Source organism: Stegostoma tigrinum, chromosome 21 (assembly GCF_030684315.1).
Source record: "Stegostoma tigrinum isolate sSteTig4 chromosome 21, sSteTig4.hap1, whole genome shotgun sequence".
In the NCBI taxonomy this organism is placed as follows: Eukaryota; Metazoa; Chordata; class Chondrichthyes; order Orectolobiformes; family Stegostomatidae; genus Stegostoma; species Stegostoma tigrinum.
Genome location: NC_081374.1, coordinates 16,543,418 through 16,557,057, shown reverse-complemented (window position 1 = coordinate 16,557,057; position 13,640 = coordinate 16,543,418). Strand labels below are relative to the sequence as shown.

Here is a 13,640-nt window from a genome sequence, read left to right as displayed (position 1 = left end):
TTGTGGTGCAGTGGTAGTCCCCTACCTCTGAGTTGAGAATAGAGTTTAAGTCCCACCTGCTCCAGAAGTATGTATCTCTGAACAGATGGATTAATAATTATCAGTAATTTTACCTTTAAATAGACTAACTAGATTCTTGTCCTATGATTACATTGAACAGACAAATGTAACAAAATGGACATTTCTCAAGCACTGGAGGTCTGACACTGAGATATAAAGAGACCACAGACTTCTGTCTTCATAGAGAGAAACACAACTGATGGTGAATTTAACCCAAAGGTCACCACAGGCAAGGGGAGAGGTAGAGAAGGTAGGATCTTCATATCACAGCTGGTACAGAAATTGAACTCCTACTATTAGTATCACCATACATCAAGAGCCAGCTCGCTAGGCTGAGTGACGCATTGCTTCACCAGATCTTTATTTCATTTTGCTGCTATTACCTATTGCTATGCCTCTGCAGATATTTTTGTCAGTAGCAGTTTACAGAACGTAATGTACTTATGGAGCGTATATGACCTTCACCAGCTGGCCTTTCTTCTTCTCCTTCTCCTCATCCTTGTCTCTTTGTCACTGGAAGGAGAGCTTCAACAGAATGCACATTACTCAAGTAATAGCGACGTGCAGCTGTAATACTGATTCTTGTTTGCAGCATTTCCTAGTTATTTCTGATCATTTTATTGTACAGATTTCAGAAAGGCACTGTATCCTTTAGAAAGCTAAATCACCTTATTGATCTGAAATTCTCGCAGAAAATGTCCCAATTGCACACTCTGTATATTCAGTCAGCTGGAGAGTGAGCTGTCAACTAGTCAACCTGTCAAGCACATTTGAAATACGGTAGTAATCTCTAAAACAAAAGACTTGCATTGGAAGTCTACCAAGGAAAGCTCACTTGGCTTGATACCAGGTATGGAGGGACTGTCTTATGAGGACAGGTTGGGTTTCAATTTAGAAGAATTAGAGGCAACCAAATTGAAACACATGATTCTGAAGGGATTTAACAAGTCATTAGTGTAGGTCAGATGGGCTTCAAATTGGTTTCACAGGTCGGCGCAACTTCGAGGGCTAAAGGGCCTGTACTGCACTCTTATGTTCTATGTTCTATGTTCATTCTCTCCCTTCTGAGAGAATGTCAGACCAGAGGCCATAATCCCAGAATGAGGGCTCAACTATTTAAGACCGGTGAGGAGGAATTTATTCTTTCATAGAGCAGGCAATCTGTGAAATGCTTTACTGCAGAGGGCTGTGAGGCTGGGTTGTTAAGTAAGGTCAAGGTCAAGGATCAACAGATTTATAAATTAGTGAGCGAATCAAGGATTATCAGACAAAGGCAGGAAAGTGCAGTTGAGGATTATCAGATCAGCCACGATCACATCGTATGGTAGAGCACATTCAAAGGGCTGAATGGTCTGCTTCTGCTCCTATACCTTGTGGTGTTATGGTCCAAGTGAGAGCATAAGGCAGACAGTACAAATAAGTCTGAGATGTCATTTGGCTTTCGTAGTTAGGTTTTAATACAATTATTATTCGGTTCATTGTGAACCTAATAATTTTATTAATAGTAATCAGCAGCAAAAGCAGGACAGACCGGCCTGTGATTTCAGGAATAGGGTGAACGACAGCAGTCAAAGCAACAGTATATGAGAGCAATGCCAGGGATAAATCTAGGGTTAAGGCTTGGGGAGTGAGGTTTGGGGATAATATTTTGGTGTGGATTGAGAATTAGTTGACAGATAGAAAACAGAGCGTAGGAATGAATGGGAAGCTCATGTACACAAGGGGAGAATGTGCAAACTGCAGACAGACAGTCGCCAGAGGATGGAATCAAATCTATGTCCCTGACACTGTGCAGCAGCAGTGCTAACCACTGAACCACCATGCCACCATGTCTTTCCTGTTTGTGTTTCATACAATGGTTAACCTGTGCCCTTAACATCTGAAGCCCTTCTGTGCATGGAAAAAATGTTTAGGGTGAATTTGTGTATAGAAGTGATTTCAAGTTAAATAATTCTTGGGAAGTTTGCTTCCAAGTCAAAAATGTCCCCTGTATGAGCATAACAAAGGTGGTAGTCCTAACAGAAAGATCTATTACCTAATGAATGTGTGAGTGAGATGGAAAAAGTCAATGAAAACCAAAACGTAGCCCCTAGAAAGAAAAGCCATTTTGTTTTAAACATCAACCATATTTCACTGGTGCTGCTGTTGGAACCAACTGTAATAAACAGGACTCTTGCTTGAACCCTTGATTGCTTAATAGTGTTCACAGATGAGCATTGGAAGGTGAAGAAAACAACTCAAAATGTCTATTTGTGCCATGATTTCGGAACAAGCTCCGAAGCAAAAGGGCTGATGTTGAAATCTTTAGTTTTTATTCACAATTTCAATGAAAAATTCTTCAGTCTGTTGGCTTATAATAATGTTCATGATCCAGAATGCCACATTTTTCCATAGGTTACACATTTCACTCTTTCTTTAATTTGTACTCACTTTGAAATCTCAGGTATCTCATATGCAGAACTGATGATCTGTTCTTTAGCAGCCACCGGAGCTGTTAGCAGGAGTCTTTCCTTCCCAGTCTCCTTCGCCTCCTGTTCAAAGGCTTCCTTCAAGTCCTACAAGCGGATAGAAGATAGATAGATCGATAGAATCCCTAGAGTGTGGAAACAGGCCCTTTGGCCCAACAGGCCCACAGTAACCCATCCCCCTATAACCCACTTAATTTCCACATCCCTGAACAATACAGGCAACTTAGCATGTCCAATCCACCTGGCCTGCATTCCTTCGGACAGTGGGAGGAAGTGGAGCACCTGGAGGAATCCCATACAGACACAGGGAGAACATGCAAACTCCACACAGACCGTCAAACCCAGAATTGAACCCAGGTCCCTGGCTCTGTGAGGCAGCAGTGCTAACCACTGAGCCACCATGCACCCTTAATGATAAGCACTTTTTCATAACATAATTCCTGTTGTTACAATTCCTGTTGATAGACAGCAATTATGCCTGTAAAAGAACTATCTCCGCTTATGCAGACAGCTTATTATACTTCTGTGAGATGCTGGTTAATATAAAAATGGGATAACAAGGTGTAGAGTTGGATGAACACAACAGGCCAAGTAGCATCAGAGGAGCAGGAAAGCTGACATTTCGGGTCTGGAGCCTTCTTCAGAAATGGGGAAGGGGAAAGGAGTTCTGAAATAAATAGAGAGAGAGGGGAGGTGATGATGGAAGGTGGCTAGAAGAGCAGATAGGTGGAGAGAAGGCAGACAGGTCAAGGAGGCAGTAAAGGTGTGTGTAGGTAGGGATAACAAATGTGTAGAGCTGGATGAACACAGCAGGCCAAGCAGCATCATAGGAGCAGGAAAGCTTGATGTTTCAGGTCTAGACCCTTCTTCAGAAAAGGTTAGGATGGAGTTTCGTCAGTGAGGAGGGAGGGGTGGGTAGGTGGGACGGAAGATGGACAAGTCAAGTAGGTGGGGGTGGGCTAGTGGGTAGGAAGTGGGGGTGGAGATTGATCAGTGAGGTGGGAAGATCGGATAGGTGGGAGAAAAAACAGACAGGCAAAGGAGGCAGAGACGAGCCTGGTTGGTCTTGGGATGAGGTTGGGGGTGGGGAAATTTTGAAGCTTGTGAAGTCTATGTTGAGACCATTGAGCTGCAGGGTTCCCAAGAGGTGTTGTTCCTCCAGCCTTTGGGTGGCATTGTTGTGGCACTGGAGGAGGCCCAGCAACTGGGAGGCCTTGTCGTTTGACACAAACTGAGCATAGGTGCTCCACAAAGTGACCTCCAAGCCTCTGCTTGGTTCCCCTGATGCAGAGGAGGCCACATTGGGAACAGTGCCAGGGGTGGTGGGGCTTAGTGGGGAGTGAGGAACGGATGAGGGAGTCACGGAGTGGTCCCTCTGGAAGGCAGATAAGGGTGGGGAGGGAAATGTATCCTTGGTCGTGGGGTCAGATTGCATGTGGCGGAAGTGGTGGAGGATGATGCGTTGAATCCAAAGGTTGTTTGGGTGGTACGTGAGGACAAGAGAAATTCTGCTCCTCAGATGCTGCCTGGCCTGCTGTGTTCATCCAGCTCTACACCTTGTTATCTCAGACTCCGCCATTGGCAGTTCCTACTATCCCTAATGTAAATATGGTCCTTGTTTATCAATCACTTCAATAAATGTGTGGCCTTCTATAATATTTAGAATGCATTATTGGTTTTAGATCATCTACAATTGTTTACAGAAGATGCTACATTGACAGGATATCTTTAGTTTTTTTTACCTTGACAAGGAGGGTAAAGTTTTTTTTATCACTTGCTGGGCTGTCTTCAAAGGCAGGAAACCTCCAGTCCAGGTCTAAACCATCAAATCCATGACTTCGCAGAAAGTCAATTGTAGAATTGATGAAATCTGTTCGAGTATTCTGTTGTGCTGCCATGTCGCTAAAACTAATGATGAAAAAAGATTGAAAATAGAGAAAATGTTAAATATACAAATCTCCTTCAGCGAATCAGAATTATTTTCTGGTGAGTGCTTTTTTTTAAGATTGCAGTTAAAAGACAAAAGGAACAGAGAGTTTTCTGAGTGCCTCAAACCTCAGGAAGGTACTTTGAATTTGTGTTTATTTTAGCACATTTCTTTCCGAATAAATTTCTATCTAAATTTCATAGTTGTGTAATGAGAAATCTCTTCATATGTTTAAACACTTCTGAGCTATGGGTTAAATTTTTGCATACACACTTATCCACAAACACCTTAGCTCCCAAACATTTTCTTTTCTTCCCCCGTTATTCATTCACAGGATGAGGGAGGTCACTGGCTAGGCAACATTTATGGTCCAGAGGGCAGTTAAGAATCAACTACATTGCTGTGGGTCTGGAGTCACAGTTGGGCCAGACCAAGCAAGGAAGGCAAGTTCCATATGACATGAGTGAACCAGATGGGTTTCTCCCCAACAATCGATAATGGATTTGTGGTCATCGTTAGATTCTTAATTCCAGATATTTATTGAGTTCAAATTCCACCATCTGCCATGTTGGGATTCAAATTTGGGTCCCCAGCATGTTATCTGAGTCTCTGGATTAACGGTCCAGTGATAACACCACAAGGCCATTGCTCCCCAGCGATGCAATGGTTTTTAATGCAGAAAACTAGCAGTATCTTTCTGGTTTCACTTTTAAACACAATGCCTTGGGAAAGTAATACTAACATTTAATGATGTAGTCATTTGTTGGTGAACATTGCAAAAAAGAGTTTTTGAAGCAAAATTTAAAATGAAGATAACTTAAATTTGACTATTTCTGGAACTGCAGTAAGATATCGTTGTCACTTAGAAGAGGTGTTTTCTTCAAATTGGAAAGCGAATCACAGAATCCCTACAGTGGGGAAGTAGGCCATTCAGCTCATCAAATCCACATTGACCCTCTGAAGACCATCCCACCCAGACCCAACCCAATCCCTGTAACTCTGCATTTCCCATGGCTAATCCACCTAGCCTACACATCCCTGGACACTACACGCAATTTAGCATGACCAATCCATCTAACCTACATATCTTCGAACTGTGGGAGGAAACCAGAAGACTCACTCAGAGGAAACCTATACAGATACAGTGACAACGTACAAACTCCACACAAACAGTCACCCAAGGGTGGAATTAAAGCCAGATCCCTGGCATTGTGAGACAGCAGTGCTAATCACTGAGCTGCCGTGCCACTTGAAGGGTTCACATTCCACATGAAACTTATGTACATAATGTAGGCTGACTCTAACTGGAGTGTGAGGTGAGGGAGTAGTGTACTGTCAGAGGCACAGGTAAACTTTTAAATCAAAATCCCAACTAAACTCTCAGGTGGGTACATTAAAACTGATGCGTCACTTTTAAAGCACAGCAGGGAAGATGTTATCTACGTGCCACCCATCATTTGCTTCTCTACAGATGTGACTAAAGCAGGTAATATTGTCAATGTGCTCTGCATTAATTTTCTGTCCATTCAAATCTATTAAAAAGCAATCAAATAGGTCTTCAAGACCTTTCTGATTGAATGCACTTGCAATGTACTTTTTTCCTCTTTGATAATCTTGTGTCTGTGTAAAACAGAAAAATTTGGTGGACAGACATGGTCTTCAGTAGGCTAGATGATTTTCCCTCTGCCAGTGACTGGCCACTGACACGGATCCTCAATAATCAAAAGTTTGGAATTTTTCATAACATGCCTATAGGAAACACAAACTTCCACATTCTGGAGATGGTAACTTGTAGCTGAGAGTTAAATTCCTGCTTAAAAACAAAATCAACATTTTTATTGTGTTGTCTGCAAAGTCAAATTCGGCTTTGAAGAGGAGAAGTAGTATGACACTTTGAACTCTGCAAGGTAGAGTATGAATTATCACAGTTTTTTTTGCATTTTGGAAGAACGCTAATTCAAATTTATGAAAGAAAAAGAGATTCTGATATTTCTAATTAAAAAAAGCTCTTGACTCACTGAAAACTTTGGAAATTATCTAATTTTACAAATTGACGTATTTTACCTGCTACTGTCAAAAGCCCAACCTCCATACCCCATCAGTGTTTTCAGATTCTTATTTCTGCGAAGAAGAATGTGAGAAAATGGTCAGTGTTACAGTGAATAAGGTGGGAACAAATGACATCAATATCTTGACTGACGTAAGGATCCAAACCGATTGACACAATTCGTAGGTTACGGTCTTTTTCACTACACTGACACCTTTACACAGTGCTAGTGATCCTTTATATTGAATTTTTCCCTTTATGAATGATGTAATTTTCTCTACATGTATTAGTCCATCTGGTCTGGAATCTACACCTTTTCTTACTTGAAAGAATGGGAATACTTTTTGCCAAAAAACATGTACAAGAATACATACAGAAATATTGGGCAAAGTTTTACCAGGCACTGAATGACATGGGAATTGGTGGGAAAGTTGGGAAAAAATTGTGTGGGATCAGCAGAGAGGGGCTCCTTGACATTAAGTGCAAAATATCCCATCTTCAAGCAATCATTGAATGGCGAGACAAGACTCTGACTAGTGAGTGGCAAAAGGTGTATTTACGTGCATCATCGTGATTTAATTTGTCGTTACTATTAGTTGATTTTGACTCATTTATGAGTAGTTATTCCCCATTCTCCCTACATGACAGATAAATACCAGATGGCAACAATTCCTGATCTGAGACTGAAATGGTTATCAGGCGATTCCAGCTTGTTGTTTGCATCAGTGGACTGTTGTCTTGGATACCAGTTACCAATAACCTAGAGAACACTCCACACACTCCAAAGGTAGCAGTTGCTTACACAGTCCAAGCATGTTGATATTAAACATGTTCCAGCCTCACTTCACCCTCACGGCACTTCTCATTCTACTTGCAAGATTTCCATGGTATACTTTGGAGTTCATCAGGACCTTTCATTGTAGTGTTGTGCAAGGACACTTTGCACACAGTGGTTGGAGCAAGGGGCATTACAGGGATCAGTGTTTGATCTCTTACTGCTCTTAGCACTTAGTTTTCTGTGTTGCCTTTTCTTTTATAGATACAAATCCGGTAGCTTGTCATGGTTGTCAGCAGTGATCAGTCATGTGAGGAATATTTTGCTGTACAGCACCATGTTATGTCCATCTCACACTTTCACTATATGCCAACAACCTATGCGGAAACCTCACTACATGTACACCAATCAAAAGACAATGTCTCGAAGTATAAGGTGAGTAGTCAGGCAAGTCAAGGGAAGCTATTTTCATTCAGGGGATCTCAATGCAGTAGGTCAAGGGCATCGTCTTCCATCGATGCAGGGGCATTCTGGGTTGCAAAAGGGACAGTAATTTTGAACAAGGAAGATTGTATATTTAAAGCAGGGAGATAATAGCACGTTAGAGAATGTGGGTCGCCATGTGTGGTTGAGTGGGTTCTTGATGGTTACCATGAATTGTCCTGAAGGGTCCATTAGTGCAATACAATCTTTGGCATGGATAAACTGTTGGGCCAGGGCTCACAGGCAATGTTGAGAGCTGAAGATAAATCAAAGTGGTAACGGCAATGTGTGGAGGGTCAGTAATGATGGGCTTGATGGAGAATGGCAGGAAGAAAGGAAAATGGTGATTCAGGGGACCACTTGATCACTGGGCTGAATCTGAGACTCTGTCCCAAATATGATGTGCATTGCCATCCATCCACATCTGAATTGTAAATGCACACTGGAAATTAAAAAATGGCTGCAAATGCACTTAGTGGGTGGATTTTTTTTTCTGAGTTTGCAGTCTGTCCCTGTGAGGGACTTGAATCTTTCATTTAATGAATGTTTTATTGTCATGTGTATTTTACAGTGAATAACACAGGAAAAGAAAATGAAAATCTTCAACTGTCACCATGGCCTGGCATCATTTTGAAGAGTTTAAATATAAGGATATTGCTTAAAGATAAAAGGAAGGAGAGTCCATCTTCGTTCCACTGCTTCCACCATGAATCATGAGTCACCTCACCAATGATGCCCATGCTACCACACCCCCACTTCTCGCCATGGCCTGTGCAGGACCCATCAATGAGTCATAGAGGCTTACAGCCCACAAACAGGCCCTTTGGCCCAAACTGGTCCATGCCGAGCAAAACGTCTATCCATGTCAACCCTATTTCCCTGCACATGGCCCATGCCCTTCTAAACCTTTCCTGTTCATGTATTTGTCTAAATGCCTTTTAAATATTGTCAATATACCGCTGGCTGTTCATTCCATATGCTTACAACCCTCTGTAAATAAAAAGTTGCCCCCAGGTTCCCATGTACTTTTCTCCCTACCTAACCTTGAACTGATGCCCTGTAGTCCTCTATTCCCCAACCCTGGGAAAAAGACTGAGTGTAGTCACTCTATCCATGCCTCTCATGATCCTATACACTTCTACAAGATCCCCCTTCAGTCTCCTATGCTCTAAAGAAAAGTCTTAGCTCGTCCGAACTCTCCCCATAACTCGGTTCCTGAAGTCCAGGCATCATCCTTGCAAATCTCTTCTGCACCCTTTCCGGTTTAATAACATCCAAAACTGAACACAATGCTCCAAGAGAAAATGTGAGGCTGGATGAACACAGCAGGCCAAGCAGCATCTCAGTAGCACAAAAGCTGACGTTTCGGGCCTAGACCCTTCATCAGAGAGGGGGATGGGAAGAGGGAACTGGAATAAATAGGGAGAGGGGGGAGGCGGACCGAAGATGGAGAGTAAAGAAGATAGGTGTAGAGAGTATAGGTGGGGAGGTAGGGAGGGGATAGGTCAGTCCAGGGAAGATGGACAGGCCAAGGAGGTGGGATGAGGTTAGTAGGTAGATGGGGGTGCGGCTTGGGGTGGGAGGAAGGGATGGGTGAGAGGAAGAACCGGTTAGGGAGGCAGAGACAGGTTGGACTGGTTTTGGGATGCAGTGGGTGGGGGGGAAGAGCTGGGCTGGTTGTGTGGTGCAGTGGGGGGAGGGGATGAACTGGTTTAGGGATGCAGTAGGGGAAGGGGAGATTTTGAAACTGGTGAAGTCCACATTGATACCATTAGGCTGCAGGGTTCCCAGGCAGAATATGAGTTGCTGTTCCTGCAAGCTTCGGGTGGCATCATTGTGGCAGTGCAGGAGGCCCATGATGGACATGTCATCTAGAGAATGGGAGGGGGAGTGGAAATGGTTTGCGACTGGGAGGTGCAGTTGTTTGTTGCGAACTGAGCGGAGGTGTTCTGCAAAGCGGTCCCCAAGCCTCCGCTTGGTTTCCCCAATGTAGAGGAAGCCACACCGGGTACAGTGGATGCAGTATACCACATTGGCAGATGTGCAGGTGAACCTCTGCTTAATGTGGAATGTCATCTTGGGGCCTGGGATAGGGGTGAGGGAGGAGGTGTGGGGGCAAGTGTAGCATTTCCTGTGGTTGCAGGGGAAGGTGCTGGGTGTGGTGGGGTTGGAGGGCAGTGTGGAGCGAACAAGGGAGTCACGGAGAGAGTGGTCTCTCCGGAAAGCAGTCAGGGGTGGGGATGGAAAAATGTCTTGGGTGGTGGGGTCGGATTGTAAATGGCGAAAGTGTCGGAGGATGATGCGTTGTATCCGGATGTTGGTAGGGTGGTGTGTGAGAATGAGGGGGATCCTCTTAGGGTGGTTGTGGCGGGGGCCGGGTGTGAGGGATGTGTAGCAGGAAATACGGGAGACGCGGTCAAGGGCGTTCTCGATCACTGTGGGTGGAAAGTTGCGGTCCTTGAAGAACTTGGACATCTGGGATATGCGGGAGTGGAATGTCTTATCGTGGGAGCAGATGCGGCGGAGGCGGAGGAATAGGGAATAGGGGCCCAACCCCGCCCGGCCCGTTTCTATCTCCTTCCCAAAATCCACAAACCTGCCTGCCCTGGTCGACCCATCGTCTCAGCCTGCTCCTGCCCCACCGAACTCATCTCCACCTATCTGGACTCCATTTTCTCCCCTTTGGTCCAGGAACTCCCCACCTACGTCCGTGACACCACCCACGCCCTCCACCTCCTCCAGGACTTCCAATTCCCTGGCCCCCAACACCTCATATTCACCATGGACGTCCAGTCCCCATACACCTGTATTCCGCATGCAGATGGCCTCAAGGTCCTCCGTTTCTTCCTGTCCCGCAGGCCCGACCAGTCCCCCTCCGACACTCTCATCCGCCTCGCTGAACTCGTCCTCACCCTCAACAACTTCTCTTTTGACTCCTCCCACTTCCTACAGACTAATGGGGTGGCCATGGGCACCTGCATGGGCCCCAGCTATGCTTGCCTCTTTGTAGGTTACGTGGAACAGTCCCTCTTCCGCACCTACACAGGCCCCAAACCCCACCTCTTCCTCCGGTACATTGATGACTGTATCGGCGCCGCCTCTTGCTCCCCAGAGGAGCTCGAACAGTTCATCCACTTCACCAACACCTTCCACCCCAACCTTCAGTTCACCTGGGCCATCTCCAGCACATCCCTCACCTACCTGGATCTCTCAGTCTCCATCTCAGGCAACCAGCTTGTAACTGATGTCCATTTCAAGCCCACCGACTCCCACAGCTACTTAGAATACACCTCCTCCCACCCACCCTCCTGCAAAAATTCCATCCCCTATTCCCAATTCCTCCGCCTCCGCCGCATCTGCTCCCACGATAAGACATTCCACTCCCGCACATCCCAGATGTCCAAGTTCTTCAAGGTCCGCAACTTTCCCTCCACAGTGATCGAGAACGCCCTTGACCGCGTCTCCCGTATTTCCCGCTACACATCCCTCACACCCCGCCCCCGCCACAACCACCCTCAGAGGATCCCCCTCATTCTCACACACCACCCCACCAATCTCCGGATACAACGCATCATCCTCCGACACTTTCGCCATTTACAATCCGACCCCACCACCCAAGACATTTTTCCATCCCCACTCTTGTCTGCCTTCCAGAGAGACCACTCTCTCCATGACTCCCTTGTTCACTCCACACTGCCCTCCAACCCCACCACACCCAGCACCTTCCCCTGCAACCACAGGAAATGCTACACTTGCCCCCACACCTCCTCCCTCACCCCTATCCCAGGCCCCAAGATGACATTCCACATTAAGCAGATGTTCACCTGCACATCTGCCAATGTGGTATACTGCATCCACTGTACCCGGTGTGGCTTCCTCTACATTGGGGAAACCAAGCGGAGGCTTGGGGACCGCTTTGCAGAACACCTCCGCTCAGTTCGCAACAAACAACTGCACCTCCCAGTCGCAAACCATTTCCACTCCCCCTCCCATTCTCTAGATGACATGTCCATCATGGGCCTCCTGCAGTGCCACAATGATGCCACCCGAAGGTTGCAGGAACAGCAACTCATATTCTGCCTGGGAACCCTGCAGCCTAATGGTATCAATGTGGACTTCACCAGTTTCAAAATCTCCCCTTCCCCTACTGCATCCCTAAAACAGCCCAGTTCGTCCCCTCCCCCCACTGCACCACACAACCAGCCCAGCTCATCCTGTCCCCCCCACTGCATCCCAAAACCAGTCCAACCTGTCTCTGCCTCCCTAACCGGTTCTTCCTCTCACCCATCCCTTCCTCCCACCCCAAGCTGCACCCCCATCTACCTACTAACCTCATCCCACCTCCTTGGCCTGTCCGTCTTCCCTGGACTGACCTATCCCCTCCCTACCTCCCCACCTATACTCTCTACACCTATCTTCTTTACTCTCCATCTTCGGTCCGCCTCCCCCTCTCTCCCTATTTATTCCAGCTCCCTCTTCCCATCCCCCTCTCTGATGAAGGGTCTAGGCCCGAAACGTCAGCTTTTGTGCTACTGAGATGCTGCTTGGCCTGCTGTGTTCATCCAGCCTCACATTTTATCTTGGGATTCTCCAGAATCTGCAGTTCCCATTATTTCTCACAATGCTCCAAGTGTGGCCTCACCAACATCCTGTACAGCTACAACATAACTTCCCAACTTCTATACTCAATGCCCTGATTAATGAAGGCTAGCGTGCCATAAATCTTCACTGCTCTGTCTACCTGTGACTCCACTTTCAGAGAACTGTGCTCCTGAACTTCAAGGTCCCTTTGTTAAACTACAATCCTTAAGACCCTACCATTCACCATGAAACTCCTACCTTGATTTGACCTTCCAAAATGCAACACCTCACACTTACCTGTATTAAACTCCATTCGCTATTTCTCAGCCCACTTTCCGACCAATCAAGTTCCTGCTGAAATTTAACAACACTGCCTATTTAAGTGCCATCTGAAAACTTACTAATCATGCCTTATACATTCTCAATCGAATCATTGATACAAATAACAAACTGCAACGGGTTGTTGCATGGGATAGTGCAATACAATGAGTTGCCACTCTACAGGTGTTATATTTTTGCCACTGGGCCAATGCTCCTCTGCCAACACTTTGCCACATCAGTACTGGGCCCACCAATGAAGCCACCACTCTAGAGAAGCCAAATTGTGCCCCCTGCCCCACCTCAATGTTGCCTCCATTAATGTATCAGCCACCGACACTGATGCCAGGTCCGTTGCTTGTCCCACACTCACACCTCCACTGGCAAGAAGGCAGGCGAGAAAGGAAAGAAAACACAGATAGAAAAGGGAGAGGGCGAGCCCCAGGCTCAGGAAGGCTTGAACTCTACTGACTCGTCTACTGCCAATTTACAGGAAGATGGGTCAATTATAAAGGAGCAAATCAAGGGGCGGTTTCAAGCAAATAAAACAATGTATTAATCAGGCACTGCTACAGTGCAGGCTGAAATAATGTGAGATCAAAACATCATGCATGTGAAAGCGTGTGTTTTCAACTGAATAGAGTGCATGCTTCCAATACTTGCAATCTTGATCATGTCTTTGGTCATTGCAGGTTGAAAGTTGTCATCTCTATGATGTAGTAGTAATCCCAGGCATCTTAAAATTGGCACCCATGGGTCACAAATCATTAAACGATGCTGATCTCACGGGCTGTACTAGGCCACAAAAATGACTCCCTCTCACATTGAAGTGAAGATATTTGATATGCCCTTATATGTAATTAGATTAGACTCCCTACAGTGTGGAAACAGGCCCTTCGGCCCAACAAGTCTACATGGCCCTTTGGAGTATCCCACCCAGAACAATCCCCCTATAACCCGCACACACCTGAACACTATGGG

The 13,640-nt window shown here is 45.7% G+C and overlaps 1 protein-coding gene across 1 annotated transcript in view; it reads right to left on the bottom strand.

The window, feature by feature from the left end:
* LOC125462669 (acidic mammalian chitinase-like) overlaps window positions 1-13,640 on the bottom strand; it is a 67,002-nt gene that overhangs the window by 29,121 nt on the left and 24,241 nt on the right. Inside the window, exons 4-6 of the mRNA XM_059653259.1 lie at window positions 6,520-6,576; window positions 4,271-4,436; window positions 2,491-2,615 (exon numbers count right to left, since the gene is read on the bottom strand). Coding sequence (XP_059509242.1) covers window positions 2,491-2,615; window positions 4,271-4,436; window positions 6,520-6,576 — 348 coding nt within the window. The remainder of the gene's footprint in view (window positions 1-2,490; window positions 2,616-4,270; window positions 4,437-6,519; window positions 6,577-13,640) is intronic.